Genomic DNA, 14,352 nt, shown 5'->3' with positions numbered 1-14,352 from the left:
AGCAAGAACGTCCTTCCTCAGATTACTGAACACAATATTCCAGGTGAGGCCTCACCAAGGCCCTGTCCAACTGCAGTAAACCCTCCCTGCTCCTATACTCCAATCCCCTAGCTATGAATGCCAACATACCATTTGCCTTCTTCACTGCCTGCTGTACCTGCATGCCAACTTTCAATGACTGATGAACCAGGTCTCATTGCACCTCCCCTTTTCCTAATCTGCAGCCATTCAGATAATATTCTGCCTTCATATTTTTGCCCCCGAATTAGATAACCTCACATTTATCCACATTATACTGCATCTGCCGTGCATTTGCCCACTCACCTGTCCAAGTCACCCTGCAGCCTCTTAGCGTCCTCCTCACAGCTCACACCGCCACGAGTTTAGTGTCATCTGCAAGCTTGGAGATATTACACTCAATTCCTTCATCTAAATCATTAATGTATTGTAAAGAGCTGGGGTCCCAGCACTGAACCCTGCGGCACCACACTAGTCACTGCCTGCCATTCTGAAAAGGACCCGTTTATCTCGACTGTTTGATTCCTGTCTGCCAACCAGTTCTCGATCCACGTCAGTACATTACCCCCAATACCATGTGCTTTGATTTTGCACACCAATCTCTTGTGTGGGACCTTGTCCAAAGCCTTTTGAAAGTCCAAATACACCACATCCACTGGTTCTCCCTTGTCCAATTTACTAGTTACATCCTCAAAAATTCCAAAAGATTTGTCAAGCATGATTTCCCTTTCATAAATCCATGCTGACTTGGACCGATCCTGTCACTGCTTTCCAAATGCGCTGCTATTTCATCTTTAATAATTGATTCCAACATTTTCCCCACTACTGATGTCAGGCTAAGGTCACACTTTACTTTGAGCTCACAGTGTCTGGTCAGACTCTTTATTCATACACTACACTGGTTACTTGCCAACAACAGATATCCCCACTGGACATTGCTCATGACTCCTGTCAGAAACCGAGCACAGCTGCAGAGCTGGCGGCTTTACAACCAATTAAGTACTTTTTTGAAGTGTAATCACTGATGTAATGTAGGAAACACACACCCAATTTGCGCAGAGTTAGGTCCCACCAACAGCAATGAATAAATGACCAGATCATTTTATTTTAATGTATTGGTGAGGGATGAATGTGGGCCAGGACACCAGGAACTCCCCTGCTGGTGAATATTTAACTTCCACCTGAGATTGCAAACAGGGCCTCAGTTTAAAAGTTTTTTCTGAAAGACGACATCTTCAACAGTACAGCGCTCCCTTCGTACTGTTTTTGAAGTGTCGGCCTCGATTATTATGTAAGTCTCAGAAGTGGGACTTGAACCCAAGACATTTTGATTCAGAAGCAAGAATGCTATCACTGATACATTTAGTAGCCATCTGAGTTTGCAAAAGCTCCATCTGAAGGATGTCCCTCTGCTCCAAAAAGAAGCATCATTCTCCATAGAATCTCCAAAGCTGCATCCTGGAATGGTGCTGTTCTGCTTCATGGCCTAGCTCCAATCATTTCTCCCTTGCAGTATCAAAACAGCTTCAAGTGCAACTAGCAGTCCTTTAAGAATTGTTGATAATAAATTACCCACCCTTTGATCATGGTGAACTATGTGCAAATGAGATGACCTTGCATTATAGTGCGAGATCAATTAATAGCACTGCAAACATGCGCATGCACTCAGAGAGCACCCATCCTGCCAATACTGAGCTAGATTGCATTATCAGACCTGTACTATAAAAAGGATAAGTTTGTATAAGTTGTTACTCCTAATACATTATGTCGGAAATCAGTAACAATCCATTCTAAAAAGGAACTAAACTTTTTTTATTTTTCTCTTTATTTTTAGGTATGTTTTTTCCAAAAGTCCTGATTTACCAACCATTGTGCCAAAACCAGATGGAAATGTAGATGTTGGACAACTAATGGGATTCTCTGAAACGGATGTTTTAAAGATAAACAAGATGTATCACTGCGGTAAGTGTAATGTACAGATTTACTTTTCTGAAATGTATTGTCCTTTAATACTTGCTGACTGCAATCTGAGGGAAGGCACTGTTCCTGAGAGATCTTGCATATCTTCCAGTAGCTATCATCATAGTGATGTGAGAGGTGACTATGACTGGGAAATTCCTCAGTGCTGCTTCCTCTCTGCTGCTGTTATTTCACTGGAAATGCAGCGAAAACCTACTTTATGCATATCAACCAGGCTTCAGCTACACTACAAGGAATTTCCCAGCCTATGAATCATATCACTTAGCTAGAAGAAAATTAAATTAAAAATCAGTCCCAATCACTCCTTTATTTTACATTTATTTTATTCCATTTTTAGTATATGCTTTAATCACCATTGTTATGAATGCTGAGATTGAAATACATTTTTGTTGCACTACTGATGCTGACAGCCACTACCAACTGTGATGGTGTTTCTTATTCATAACACGGTCAATTAGTTAATTATCCTGTACTGCTCAGTGTCTCTTTTATTTTTGGAAGACTAATTTTCCTCTGACTAGTTCTTGCAAAAACATCCAAATGTAGATTTTCTAATCAGTTGTGCCCAGTAAATGAGTTTAAAGTGGGTCTGACCAATCAGTTATGCCAGGTATTTTTCTATTTAGCACCTCGGTTCATTTTCTGGTCAGGATTTAAGCAGGTGCAGTATGCAGTCAATAGTTTCCCAATCACAATATGTAAATGATGCCCTGATGACATAACTAGAGTTGTGCGCACTTTCCTGCAATTTTCACCAGAATGGTATCATAAGTTTGTCCATGTAAAATTATTACCGAGGTGTTAGGGGTTCTGTTGCGTGTAGAAGTGCAGCATTTAAATAGGTCTATAAAAAGACTTAATGCAAGTGTTGATGGAACAGCCTATACTTTGAAAGAGCTAGGACCAATATCATCATGGAGATGTTAACTAGAGCTGTAGGGGAGAGTTTAAATTAATTTGGTAAGAGGAGGGGAAAGACAAAAAAGTATAGTAGGCAGCTGGGAGAGAAAAGTAAGCTCTGGGTGCATAGGTAATTAGGAGGTAAAAAAGTTTAAACGGGATAAAATAGTATAGTGATAAAGGTAAAGGCTATGGGAGCCAAAAAAGGAAACTTTGCTAAACAACTAGAAGCCAAGCTAAATTATGTATATCAATGCATAAACATTAAAAAAAATTGAAGAACTAGAGCTATTGATAAAATAGAAAATCATGGCATTATAGCAGCAACTAAAATGTGACTGCAGCTGGAATAGGACTGGCAATGAAATATTCCTGAATATAAAATCTTCAGGAGGGATAGGGAAGAAAGAATGGGAGAATGGGTATTGATATTAATTGCAAACAATGTCATAGCACTACAGAGCAATAGAGGAGGGGCAAAAATTTATTGGGGATTCTGCTGGTCTCATACCATAGCTGTTGTAGAAGACTGGTGGTTTTAGTGTCCCCCTCCCCTTTTGTAGGGGGCACTTGTATATATTTATGTTTTAGAGCCCCAAAAAACCACCAAAAAAACAAATTTAAAAATCAAAAAAGGGCCTGGAAAAATGTTTGGAATGTCCCCCAGAACAGGGGGCACTTGATTTAACTGTTTATTTCTTGTTTCTCAACTAAAAGAGTTGTAGAAGACTAGTGGAACCCTGCCACCCTCCAAAAGACAGCAGAGACCAAGTTATTCCCTGCAAACTACATTAGAAGCTATACACAATTATACAAGTGAGCTGGAGTAGAAATTTATCACATGGAATAGCAAGTCTCCATTTCATCAGTGCATCTGTTTTCAATGGCTCCCTAACTTCCATCTGGAACCAGTGTTTGGAATGCCCTACAATAGCCCTTTACAACTCTAGGGGTGGAAATTCGGACACGCCTCTTTTTCGGCGCTAATAAGGTGGCGAGGTAATTTTAGTGCCTTGATAACATTTGTGCCTCCTGCTGAGAAATTTGGTTGAATCGGACCAAGAGCTGAAGGGGGCACTAAATCAGCCGTTACACACCTGACCTGGGGTGGTGCTAATGAAAATGGTGGCGCTAAATTTTGCCGAACCATTGTGCATGCTCCGAACTCCGATTCAGATCCCAGGAAAAGCCGAGTCTTAAAGGCGTGGCAAGGTAAGTATGTACATGCGCAGCTCCACCTCACTAACCTGAGAGCAGGATAATGGAGGAGCAGGGAGGAAGGCAGAGAGCACACCACTTCTTGGCCACAGCCAGTGAGGTCTTGCTGGAGGCAGTTGATAGGCGCAACAATGCACTGCATCCTGGAGGGGGACGAAGGCCATCGCCAAGGGTGTTCAGGGAAGTGGCCCAGCACATTTCTGCCCGCAACAGGGTGGCCAGGACTGTGACTCAATGTTGCAAAAAATTCAACAACCTCACTAGAGTCGTCAGGGGGAGTACACTTTACATTAACCTTGCAAGGCGTTCATGTGAGCCTCACTGTCTTGCACAATGCAAAGGCTTTACACTGCCCACCCCTTCTCTCTACCATGCCATGCTCCTCATTGCTAGAGACACCCTAAAAGCTCTCTATCGCGTCACTAGACATGCTCCGTCCATCCAAGCGTGTCTCACTTTCTAGCTCCCGACTCATCCTGGGGACAACCACCAACACCTTTTAACTCTCCGTATGCGGTCACAGGCCTTCAGCCTCATACTTATTTGTAGCTCTTTGTCCCCAAATCCCATCTTTCACACATCCACTGAGCACTGCCACACAGGCTGTGATGCAGAGATTCACACCTCGCGACATTAGTAGCGAGTCACTTACTGCAGACACCTGTGGCACACGAGTAGCTCCAGATTCACTGACAACTTCTTGTTTTAGTCATAACAGGCGAGAGCAGGAGCAGACGAGAAAAGGGGTGCCAGACCTCCAGGACTTTACCGCGATCGAGGAGCGAGTGCCCGCCCTCATGGGTGCACCAGTTCGAACGGTGACAGCTGGTGAGGCAGAGCTCTTGCTCGACAGTGACGGTTTGTGAATGAGATGTCCATTTTCTGTGAGAGCCCTGACCCTTGAACCCACAAGCCTTACAACATGTAGCTCCAAAATAATGATACCCCTTTCTCTTGTCTTCCTAGCCCCTCCCCAACAGCTACCCACACTTGTGTTGCTTTGTGCTTACAGATGATGAGCCAGATGAGCCGCAGCCACCGTCAGCCGCCATCATCACACAAAGGGGAGGATGTGGAGACATATGTGACCGCAGAGCAGGGCCCGTCCTCTGTGCCAGTGAGGGGGAGATCAGCTCGGTGGAGAACACCACCATGTTCCTGGGGTTTGTTGATCCTGATGCTCCTGGTCCCAGTGGCTTGTGCGAGGGGAAGCTAGGGGGCCAGCTCTCTGGAGGTTAAGTCGGCCCAGGAGTCCTGCTCAGAGTCAGGCAGATGAGGACCTGGATCAGGAGGCTCTGTCCAGGGAGTCCATGCATATGCACATGAGATTATGGGTGCATTGAGGAGGGTGCCACAGAGCATGGATGCACTTGCTGTGAGTGTGGCGGAGGCCGCCTCAAGCATTACCCATTCCTCTCGGCAGTCCACTGAGCCCATCCTTGCTCGGCTAAATCAGGAAGCGGGTTCAACGAGCGACAGTGGAGTCACAGAGTGATACCGCGTGCCATGGTTGATGTAGTAGCAGCCATGACATCACAGGCCAAAGCCACGCAAGGTCTTTGTGATGTCATGCAGACACTGGTTGTTGCCATGCACTCTTAGATTGCAGCATTTCAAGCAGGCTGCGCTTTTGCAGTCTCAGAGTGATGCCATGCAAGCAGTGTCGGCCATTATCCTTTCTGTCATCCCCACAGTCGGGCGGGGAACATATGGTGCCGCAGGCGGTCAGCAATCTGTGGTAGCACATATTGCTCCCGGTGCTCTGGCAGTGTGCTGCAGGAAATGGAAGGTGCTATCCTTCCTCGCGATGACAGCATTCTGGCTCCCGCCACTGCCAGTCTGCCTCTGCACCCACCACGGTCTGAACCCCAGCCATCCAAAACTGCTGTCACCCATCCTGAGGCGGTGCAGTCAGCAGTCGGGCTTTCCATGCCCACAGCTGGTCCAGGGTGTCATCGTAGGCTGTCTGTCCTGACTCCCTCAGACACAGAACAGCCCTCAAGCGGTCTTGCTGCAGGCACTGAGGCCACATTGAGGAGGAGCAGTAGGCGTGAGAAGGGGATGAGGCAGAGGGGTGGGAAATGCCAGCGCAAGACCCACTGAGTAAATGTGTCCCCATGGGACCTCTGCACATATGTTATGCAGTGTCATCATCTTTTGTGTTCTTTGAAGGGGCGGGTGTTCCATTTTATTTTATTGGGTGTGGGCTTTTTCGATTTTTTGAGGGATGTTTGAAAAATAAACTGTTACTTTGACCATTTCCTTCAGCCTCTGGTGTATGACTGTGGACTTGTGACGGAAATGTGACATTATCATGGCACAAGATGCACATTAACTGTATCCCTCAGCTCCCTCCATTTAAGCAAACCGATCCCTTGTGAGCCGCCGCCGAATAGCCCTGGCGTCGCCAACATTGGAACGTTACCTCCTCCGTGGCTGCTGCTGGTCCTCGTCGTCTTGCTGGACATTCGGGGCGTCGCCAGTCTCTTCCTCAACCCCCCCCTCCTCTTCCTGAGGTGGGCCTGCAATCCTCACTGGCAAGGCTTGGGCCCTCATAATGACAAAGTTGTGCAGTATGCAACACACCACAATGAATAGTAAGACCTGTTGAGGGGAGTATTGAAGGCTGCCTCCAGAGCGGTCCAGGCATCGGAATCGCTGTTTCAGCAGCCCTATTATTTGCTCTATGATGTTGTGGGTGGCCGCATGGCTCTCATTGTAGCATTCCTCCGGCTTTGTGGCAGGGTTGCGGAGAGGGGTCATTAGCCAGGTGGCCAGTCCATATCCCTTGTCCCCGAGCAGCCAGCCTCGGTCTTCTTGTGGTGACTGAAACAGTCGAGGCACAGTGCTCTCCCGGAGGATAAACGAATCGTGCTCTTCCAAGATAGCGAGCATTGACTGCGAGGATGTGCTGCGTGTGGTGGCACACCAGCTACACATATAGGAAGTGGTATCCCTTTTTATTTCTGAAGACCTCTGCATTCTGGAATGGGGCTCGCAAGGCCACGTAAGTGCAGTCAATTTCTCCTTGCACCCTGGGGAAGCCCACTATCCTGGCAAACCCACATGCGTGCTCAACCTGTTTCTACCTGGTCATCGGGAAGGTAATGAAGTCCATTCTGTGTGTGTAGAGAGCCTGTCGCGGATGCAGCGATGTGCTGCGAATTGTGAGGCGCTGCATATGTCCTCTGATGCAGCCAGGAAGCAGCCAGAGGCATAGAAGGTGAGTCCCACCATGACTTCACTGCGACGGGCAGCGCAATCCTGGTGCCGATGTGAGGCTGCAGGTCTACCTGCAGGAGATGGCATTTCTCTGTAACTACCTCCTTTCAGAAGCGCAGCCTTCTGACACACTGCTCCTCGGACAGGTCCAGATGTGAGCATTGCCGCAGGTAAAGCTTCCTGCCCCAATGTCTAGAGGCTCTCCTCCTTTGGCCAACAGCCCTTCTCTCTTGACGCCGCCTTGCTAGAGCATGAAGAATGCGAAGCTGGCGGCATAGTAATGCACCCATTAACGTTCTTAAAATGACTTTTTCTCAAGCTGAACTGTTACGTCTGCCGCTGAAAACTAGGAGGCTCACGCACTGTGCTCTATGTAAACATTGCCCTGACTGTGACCTCTGAGGGAAGCGCTTCCTCATCCCTTTAAGTAGCCACCAGTTAACGACCCTGAAAGGCTGGACCGACTGTTTTTTCAGACGTAATTATTGGCGATCACTAAATGAGGCGACTGCAGCTAATTTAGCGCCAGGACTGACAGCAGCCAGGCCCTAGCGTTTTGCGCCCCCGGTAAACCTCTACTGAATTTTCTGTCGGGGCGCTAAAAGCTGCGCACCCAGTCAGTAAGCTATTACGCTGGCATTAACGACCCCTCTGGCCGCCAACTGAGGCGATAGACAACTGAATATCCAGCCCTACTAATGTCTTGCATTACAGGTTACTTCTAACACTTGTCCTCTGAGTCACATCAGCTGTCTACTGCTACCTGGAAGATTTCCTTTAAATACCTACCTTCACCTTGTGCTCTTCATATTGTTCCAAAGGGAAACTGGCACACATTGCCCAGGAGAAGAAGGTCACTAGGGACCAGATTTAACAGAGCTTAGTGTGCTTGAGGAAAGGCAATTAAACTGCAGGGGAGGCCAGCCACATTAGCAGTCAGCGATGGCAAAGTCAGTGTGTCAGTACCAGTTGCAGAAGAGTGGGGTCAAAGCAGAACATACAGCATTTTGAAGAAACAAGCTGGCATTGAATTCCAGAGCTGTTTCTATCTCATCACCACTCTAGGTGCTGCAAAACTATTGCTACATTCCCTTTTCTTCCATATACAACAGCAAGGGGGCTGGGGTAGGAAAAGGAGAAGATGATGATGAAGCGGTGGGAGAAGATCAGTACTTTTTGTTCAGTTACAAATATTTTGGTGATTCACAGAACATGTGGGAACTGCAGGAGCTGGGAGTGACTGCTAGTTCTCCAGTGGTGATTGCAAGGACATCTGCCCTTGGCTGAGGAAGAAGCAGACTAATCTTATGGATGAAAACAAAAATTTTCAATGAATATCACATATGTACAGGCATTTGAGGTTGCTTTATCAAGGCGTGCAGCAAATGCTGGGGGTCACAGCAAAGCCCACTGTCCTCAAGGAAACTTTATTTCCATACATCAGTGTAGCATGTGGTAGCTGCTCACCAGACCCCTTCCCACAAATACCCAGCCTCTGACCTGCTCTTGTAGCCACTGTATTTATGTGGCTGGTCCAATTAAGTTTTTGGTCAATGGTGTCCCCCAGGATGTTTGATGGTGGGGGATTAGGCTATGGTAATGCCGCGAATGTCAAGGGGCGATGGTTAGATAGACTCTTGCTTGTTGGAAATAGTCATTGCCTGGAACTTGTGTGACATGAATGTTACTTGCCACTTATCAGTTCAAACCTGAATGTCATCCAGGTCTTGCTGCATTCGGGCATGGACTACTTCATTATCTGACGACTTGCGAAAGGAACTGAACACTGTGCAGTCATCAGCGCACTTCCTCACTTCTGACCCTATGATGGAGGGAAGATCATTGATGAAGCAGCTGAGGATGGTTGGGCCTAGGACACTGCCCTAAGGAACTCCTGCAGCGATGTTTTGGGTGAGATGATTGTCTTTCAACAACTACAACCATCTTCCTTTGTGCTAGGTATGACTCCAACCAGTGGAGAGTTTACCCCCTGATTCTCATTGACTTCAGTTTTACTAAGGCTCCTTGTGCCATACTCAGTCAAATGCTGCCTTGATGTCAAGGGCAGTCACTCTCATCTCACCTCTGGAATTCAGCTCTTTTGTCCCTGTTTGGTCCAAGGCTGTAATGAGATATGTAGCCGAGTGGTCCTGGCGGAACCCAAACTGGGCATCGGTGAGCAGGTTATTGGTGAGTAAGTGCCTTTCATTATCACAGTCGATGACACCTTCCATCACTTTGCTGATGATTGAGCGTCGACTGACTGGGCGATAATTGGCCGAATTGGATTTGTCTGCTTTTTGTGGACAGGACATACCTGGGCAGTTTTCCACATCATTGGGTAGATGCCAGTGTTGTAGCTGTACTGGAACAGCTTGGCTGGAGGCGCAGCTAGTTCTGGAGTTCAAGGCTTAAGCACATCGGTCGGGAAGTTGTCAGGGCCCATAGCCTTTGCTGTAGCCAGTGTGTTCAGTCATTTCTTGATATCACATGGAATGAATCGAATTGACTGAAGACTGGCTTCTGTAATGATGGGGACCTCAGGAGAAAGCCAATATGGATCATCAACTTGGCACTTCTGGCTGAAGATGGTTGCAAACGCTCATCCTTCTGTTTTGCACTCGCATGCTGGGTTCTGTCATCATTGAGGATGGGGATATTCATGGGGCCTTCTCCTCCCGTTAGTTTGTTGTGAGGTCGTGAGGCTCACATTGCGTGCTATGAATTCCATGTGGAGAGTGGCCCTGTGGGAAGAAGGAAAGAAGGAGTATGTGTATGTATTGGCACATGCAGCGGAGCCTGGTCTCCAGCCATCTTTGATCCCCTTCCCACTGGACCAAGACCTTGTTCCGTCAATCCCGTGTGATGGCTGGTGTGCAACTGCCACCCCACATTAAAAGACTTTACGCACAGGCATCTTCTACCATTTAAAATGAGTTCATCGGTCACCTGAGTATTCATTTTTAGTGTGGAAGTCATCCTCGACTCCGAGGGACTGCCTGTGATGATGAGTTGTTTAATTGTCCACCACCATTCATGACTGGATGTGGCATGATTACAGAGCTTTGATCTGAGCTGTTGATTGTGGGATCGCATAGCTCTGTCTATAGCATGCTGCTTCCGCTGTTTAGCAGGCATGTAGTCCTGTGTTGCAGCTTCCCCAGGTTGGCACCTTATTTTTTAGTATGCCTGGTTCTGCTCCTGGCATGCTCTTCTGCACTCCTCGTTGAACCAGGGTTAGTCCCCTAGCTTGCAGGTAATGGTAGAGTTAGGGATATGCTGGGCCATGATGTTACAGATTGTGGTGGAATGCAATTCTGATGCTGCTGATGGTCCAAAGCACCACAGTTTTGAGCTGCTAGATCTGTTCTGAATCTATCCCATTAATCACGGTGGTAGTGCCACGCAACACGATGGATAGTGTTCTTAGTGTGAAAACAGGATTTTGTCTTCAAGGACTGTGCGGTGGTCTCTGCTTCCTGGTAATCAGCACAGAAGAGTGCTGTGAGGTTGAGTTACAAGTTCCTCAGTCTCCTCCACATCTGGACCCAGCTTCTCCTGGAATTCCATTTCCAGTCCTTCCTGAATCAAGTAGTAAAATGCACAGAAAACAATGATATGAGAGACCTGCTGAGTGCCCCTCCATATCTGTCAAGGCAGCAAAACTTTGCCTTCCGAATACCTATAGAGCCAGACTTTCGGCTTCATTGTCGGCAATTTTCTTGGCGTTACAGCTGGTTTTCCGCCCGGCGAGAGTTTCCACGTAAGTTTTTCAACGTTATCGCCCACACCTGAAGACGCCCGCCAGGACCAAACCACCCACGTGCAACGCCGAGACCAACCGCCAGGGCATAAGTTCAGCCTCAACCGCCGACGTCCAGATCGCCGCGAGAAACTGCTTTTACAGGGCGGTAAGGGGGGACCCTGCAAAGAAAGGTATGTTAAAGGTCCTTTAATTTTTTTTAAATTTTAACACGCCGATTAGGGTTAAAACTGTCAAGGGACTGCTTTGTACGTTTTTATATTTTTTTAATGAAACTTTAAAAAAAAACATTTCCCCCCTCCCTAGGCCCAACCACAGCCTCGGACTAAATTTTACTACATAACGTCCATTCCGGTAACGACCGCCCATGTTGCTAACTTTCCACTTACCCACCAAGAAAACCGCTGACAATGAGTGTGCAACGCCCATTTTCTCGCCGGGCGATTAGTTTTACTTACTTTAACCTTTAAAACGGAAATTCTCGGCAGCTTTTTTCGCTAAACGTTAGCAGTACTTCTCAGCGGGCAATCGGGCGTTGAGGGCCTTTAAGGAAAGTTTAGCCCATAGTTTTCTGAATGCCCACTTTAGTTGATGAATGTGATGAACAGGGAAAACAAGTGTGGATATGAAATAGACAGGTTTAATTGAGAGCAAAAGCAAAATACTGCAGATGCTGGAAATCTGAGGTAAAAATTGAAGATGCTGGAAATACTCAGCAGGTCCGGCAGCATCTGTGGAGAGAGAAACAGAGTTAATGTTTCAGGTTGATGATCCTTCGTCAGAACTTGAAAAAGTTAGAGATATGACTTTTTAAACAAGTGTAGCGGCAGGGAAAGGGGGGAGGGGAGGAAAAAACAAAAGGGAAGGTCTGTGATAGGCTGGAAGGCAGAAGAGATTGGAAGACAAAAAGGGATGGTGCAAGGCGAATGGAGATGGTAATGGAGCAAGTTAAGAAACAAAAGATCAGTCTGGATAGGGTGTAAATGGAAATGGAAAAATCATCAACAGCTGCTATGGGAAAGAGAAAAAATAGAGGAAAACAAAATAGAAGCAGGGGTTATAGTCTGAAATTGTTGAACTTGATTTTGAACCCAGAAGGCTGTAAAGTGCCTAAACGAAAGATGAGGCGCTGTTCCTCAAGCTTGCGTTGAGCTTCATTGGAACAGTGTAAGAGGCCAAGATCAGAGAACTCAGAGTGGAAGTGGAGCGGAGAATAAAATGACAGGTGACCGGAAGCTCGGGATCACGCTATCCTTTCCCCCCACCCTGGTTCCTGCACAGTTGAGCCCAGTGTCTCACTACGTGCAGATCATCCCCCTATCCTAGCCTCTAAAATATGCGCAGTGTCAGTATCTGAGCTGGTGGTTGCAAGTGTAAGCTTGAGTGATGGTGTCTCTTATTCACTGTCTTCCTCTTCCTCCACTGATTGGGAAGGCTCCACTTCTTGAGTATCTGAAATGAAAAAGGTACAAGGATTGGGTTGTGGTGAGGGGAGAGGAGAAAGTAAAAAGTACATGTTTACATCATTTGCATCTTATAAATCAGACGAGATTGAGGGTGAGGGAGAAGTGGGATGAGAAAAATAGGATTAGGTAAGCAGATACCCCCATCATTGATCACTTCAGCCCCACCAGTGGCCATGGCCTCGGTGATTCCCCTTCCAATGATGGCCAGCACTGTCTCCTCCATGGGGGTTAAAACATACAGATGTGCTTATCTTTTTCCAGTTCTTTCCTGCTGCTTGCTGTTATGCACTGCCACCTCGTGTAAGGACGTGTGTCAGTGAGTATCCTGCAATATGTTTAGGTGATGTGACTGTTATGATTGAATAACTGCCTGTGGGTGTGAGGCTTGCAACAGTGCTAATTGTGTGTGTGTGTTTGAGGTAAAACATATGAATGTTAGGTGTGAGTCTTGATAGAGATTGTTGGTAGATGGAGGATAGGGTGTAGTGAATTAAGCAGTGGATGAACCTAATGGTACAGTTGGTAGGATTTGTCATTTGAAGATTGAATTCACTCACCTTGACAACTCGTGTGAGATTGTTAAACTTCTTCCAGTAACACATCATATTCTTGGAGCAACAGTCCTGGGATTGACCTCCGCTGCTTTTTGTTCCCATTGACTCCTGTGCATCTACCTGAAAGGCCCCCTGCCACCTCCCGCCCCCCTGCCTTACAGGAGGTCTCTCCTTTTCACCTCTTCCACCAAGACCTCGATTTCAGTGTCTGAAACCTTGGTTCATGCTCAACCATTCCTCAAAGTATCACAGCATAAAATCAGTTTACAAAATAACTCCCACCACGTCCTGCAGGCACGATGCACCTCCCTCTCAGAGATGCAGGTTGCTTTTAAGTAACGCTAACCACTCACAATATTGGACCCCCTGTGTTGTGTATGGAGAAAGAGTCAGCGTGAACACTGTGAGCTCAAAGTAAAGTGTGACCTTAGTCTTTTATTGCAGGTCTCCAGAGTGCCTCTCCAACCTGTGAAGACACCTTAAATATCTGTGCTCCCAAGGCTTTACAGGATCCCTTGGGACTCCAGGGGATGAGCCCTCTGGTGGCTGTACAGAGTAAATACAAGTTTACATATATAACAACACTCCCCCCCCGCCCCCCCCAAAGTCAATAGTGTAACTATTTACAATGTGAGTCGATCTGGAGCCCTTCTTGATCGTCTCGGTGTGAAAGCTGGTTGTTGAATCATATGTTGGGCCCTTGCTGGGCTGCTGTGCAGCTGGTCTTGCTGGGCTGCCTGGTGTGTTGGGCCCTGCTGGGCTGCTGTGAATGATGGGTTCTGCTTCATGGTCAACCATGGTGCCGGTTGCCACTGGTGTGTATGTTGGAGGATCAAAAAAGATAGGGTCCAAGGTGGGTTGCTCAGGATAGTCCGTGAATCTGAGTTTGATTTGATCAAAGTGTTTCCGGTGAATGAGTCCATTTGAAAGTTTGACCCGAAACATCCTGCTCCCCTCTTTGGTCATGACAGTGCCGGGAAGCCACTTGGAACTTGTCCATAATTTAATACAAATACAGGATCATTGATTTCAACTTCGCGTGACACATTTGCGCTATCATGGTATGCACTTTGTTGAAGCCGCTTGCTCTCTACCTGTTCATGTAGATCAGGGTGAACTAACAAGAGCTTTGTCTTAAGTGCTCTTTTCATGAGCAGTTCAGCAGGTGGCATCCCAGTGCGGGAGTGTGGTCTCGTGCGGTAGCTAAGCAGGACTCAGGATAGGCGAGTCT

At 46.9% G+C, this 14,352-nt stretch overlaps 1 protein-coding gene across 14 annotated transcripts in view; it reads left to right on the top strand.

The window, feature by feature from the left end:
- LOC139279420 (hatching enzyme 1.2-like) overlaps nucleotides 1-14,352 on the top strand; it is a 330,762-nt gene that overhangs the window by 195,101 nt on the left and 121,309 nt on the right. For all 14 annotated transcript variants that reach the window (XM_070898533.1, XM_070898539.1, XM_070898536.1 and 11 more), the window contains one exon: nucleotides 1,853-1,980. In XM_070898533.1, the coding sequence (XP_070754634.1) occupies nucleotides 1,853-1,980 (128 nt within the window). The remainder of the gene's footprint in view (nucleotides 1-1,852; nucleotides 1,981-14,352) is intronic.

This window comes from Pristiophorus japonicus, chromosome 14 (assembly GCF_044704955.1).
Source record: "Pristiophorus japonicus isolate sPriJap1 chromosome 14, sPriJap1.hap1, whole genome shotgun sequence".
In the NCBI taxonomy this organism is placed as follows: Eukaryota; Metazoa; Chordata; class Chondrichthyes; family Pristiophoridae; genus Pristiophorus; species Pristiophorus japonicus.
Note: the sequence above shows the minus strand (reverse complement) of the source record. Positions and strands in the feature narration are given on the sequence as shown.